The sequence below is a fragment of the Ooceraea biroi genome, chromosome 11, assembly GCF_003672135.1.
Source record: "Ooceraea biroi isolate clonal line C1 chromosome 11, Obir_v5.4, whole genome shotgun sequence".
Lineage (NCBI taxonomy): Eukaryota > Metazoa > Arthropoda > Insecta > Hymenoptera > Formicidae > Ooceraea > Ooceraea biroi.
In genome coordinates this window covers 12,054,492-12,057,237 of record NC_039516.1, presented here as the reverse complement: position 1 = coordinate 12,057,237, position 2,746 = coordinate 12,054,492, and the positions used below count along the sequence as shown (strand labels likewise).

Below are 2,746 nucleotides of genomic sequence, written 5' to 3'. Positions count from 1 at the left end.
TGTGCGAGGTGTGCGGAGCATTTTGTCCAGATTCGTGGTTAGCGAGGTTAGTTGGCGCGGAGCCGTGCAGTGCAGTCGCCATTTTGAGGCTCAGCTTTAGGGCGCGTTCCCCCACTTCGGTAAGTTGGACAAACTCGTTCTCGGGTCTAGGGTTATTCCCCTAAATTAGTGTCTCTTTGGTCTTGGACGGTTTTTCGTTATATTTGGCGGGTTTATCGGTGTGTTCGGTATTCTCCACGGTTGGGAGACTATTTATTTTTACGTGTTGGGTTTTTTGGGTTTTTCTGCTAAACCCTATAGTAGAATAGATATCCCTTCAGTAGTACTGTTTGGAATTTCGTGGTGGTTTAGTTTTTGGGGCCTAGGGATTTTCCCCTAGGCCTAGTTATTTTTGTGTTTTTGGCTCTTTGACCGCGCGGTGCGTCCATTGCACGTCTGCAATGGACAACAGCTATTTGGTAGACGAGCCTCTTCCGCCGGAGAGCCCTTTTTCCGGCATGCCTCCGGCAGAGGTCCCTACTAGCACCCCTGAGGGTGCCCCGGAGTGTGGCCCCTCCTCGGGGCCCTCTTCCGATCAACAGCTGGGCGCTGCGATCGACTTGACGGATGTCGCCGCCTACCCGGACGACGATGACATGTCGGTTTGTTCCCGCTTGTCCCAGGTGTCCAGCACTTCACGTGCTTCGCGTAAGCACAATAAAAAGCGTAAGGCGGCTAATCGCCTATCTGACGGGGACTCTGACGAGGATGTATGTGCCCGTCCTTGTGACGAGCACACCTCCTCCGTTGACATTTGTGCGCGTATTACCGAGTACGCCACAATGATTGATGACATCCGCAAAAAGAGCGGGAAGATGCAGGGTAAATTGAGCGGGGATATGAAAACCCTGCTCAAACGGATTAAGGAAGCCACCTTCATCCTGGCGACCCGCGATAGTCCTGAGGAGGTCGAGCAGCTGCGACGCTCAGCGACCTCCATGCAGCGCGAAGTTACCGCTCTCCGCGAGTCGAACGCTGGTCTGCGCCGTGCGTATGACGAGGCGATGGCGAAGGTGGCTATGCCGCCGCCGACGCCCGTGGCTCCTCCGATGAGGCCACAGCCGCGTATCACTGCCAATGAGCCTGGCCCCCGCGTTACTATAGTACGACCGGACCCACCGGCCCGTGCGCGCGACGATAGTCGCCCTGCTCGCGTTGAGCAAGCGACTCCCCCTATCGATGTCCAGACCGTCACGGACACCGTTGTCCAAACGGTTATGGCGGCGTTGCGTCAACAGGGTGTATTGGGCCCGCGCAATCGTAGTGCGTCGCGCAGCGTTAGTCGCGGACGTCGACAGGCGTCCAGAAGTGTGTCGCGCGGTCGTTACCGCGATTCGTATAATGTGGATCCGTCCGCTAGATACGCGGCTGATCCATACTACGCGTACGATGACCCGGCTTCGGGTACTAGTGTAGCGTACGATCGCGCGTATCCCGTGCTGTCTGCGCCTCGTGTACGGCCTCCTCCCGTCCGTGAGGGAGCCCCGCGACCTGACGATTATGATCATCGTTATGATCTGCCCCCCACGTATGCGGGGGCTGCTCGCCGCCCAGCGAGTCAGCCGCACCCGCCCGCGTCCGTTCGGGGACCCGTCGATCCCCACCGGCCGTGGCAGCAGGCCCCTCCGGCCGCGCCGCAACGTGCCTCCCGCGATCGTCGTCGCCCCCGCGTACCTCCGTGGTTACGGTCACGCGCGCGGACCATGGGCCTTCGTACGCCGAAACGTTGACGAAGGCCAAGGCGCAGATGCCAGACATCGGTCTGGACAAGACGCGAGTGCGGTATACCAATACCGGCGCGCTATTAATAGAGGTAGGCGGCCCGGAAAATAAAACGAAGGCCGACGCGTTGGCTGGACATCTCCGTGAGATGCTGCGGGACGGCGCCAGCGTCCGTCGCCCCGTCAAGATGGCCGAACTCCGATTCGTTGGGTTGGACGAATCGGTGACGTCAGGGGAGGTCGCGAATGTTATTGCGCAGATCGGCGAGTGTCCGGTAGATGAAGTTCGCGTGGGTGTCATCAAGCCACTGCGCAACGGTCTCGGAATCGTGTGGGCGCAGTGCCCGTTGGCGGCTGCGATTAAGGTGTCCAACCAGGGCAAGGTGCGCCTTGGTTGGATGCTCGTGCGCGCAGAACTAATGAGGGCAAAGCCGTTACGCTGCTTTCATTGTCTGGAGGTCGGCCACGTTGCGCGGGGCTGCACACGGCCCGATCGCACGGCCGTGTGCTTTAGGTGTAGTCAGCCGGGTCATAGAGCCACGGATTGCAAAGCTGCAACACCGAGTTGCATCCTTTGCCGCGAAGCCGGATTGCCCGCGGAGCATCGCGTCGGTAGCGCGCAGTGTCAGCCAGTCGTGGCCGACGCGCGAGGGGGGGGTCGGAGAGCTGCCCCGCCTGCCGGTTCCCGTCCAGCCCGCTAAATGGACATTCTGCAGTTTAACTGCAATCATTCACGCGCGGCCCAAGATCTGGCCTTTCAAACGATGGCGGAACGCGGAGTTCCCATCGCTCTGTTCGCGGAACCGTATCGGGCGGCTGGGGCCGGGACGTGGGTCACCAGCCTCGATGACACGTGCGCGTTGTTTTTGCGCTCGTCCGAGTCGGTTGCGTGCTCCTGGACGCCGCGAAATAGGGGAAACGGTTTTGTGGCGGCGGAGGTCGATGACCTCTTGCTTGTCGGGTGTTATTTTTCACCCAACAGGCCC

At 59.9% G+C, this 2,746-nt stretch overlaps 1 protein-coding gene across 1 annotated transcript; it reads left to right on the top strand.

Annotated features, from left to right (window-relative positions):
• Window positions 1-1,786: 1,786 nt before the first annotated feature.
• On the top strand, window positions 1,787-2,461 carry LOC113562970. The gene has a single exon (XM_026973847.1). The coding sequence runs from the start codon at window positions 1,787-1,789 to the stop codon at window positions 2,459-2,461; it is 675 nt and encodes a 224-aa protein (XP_026829648.1).
• The last annotated feature ends 285 nt before the right edge of the window (window positions 2,462-2,746 follow it).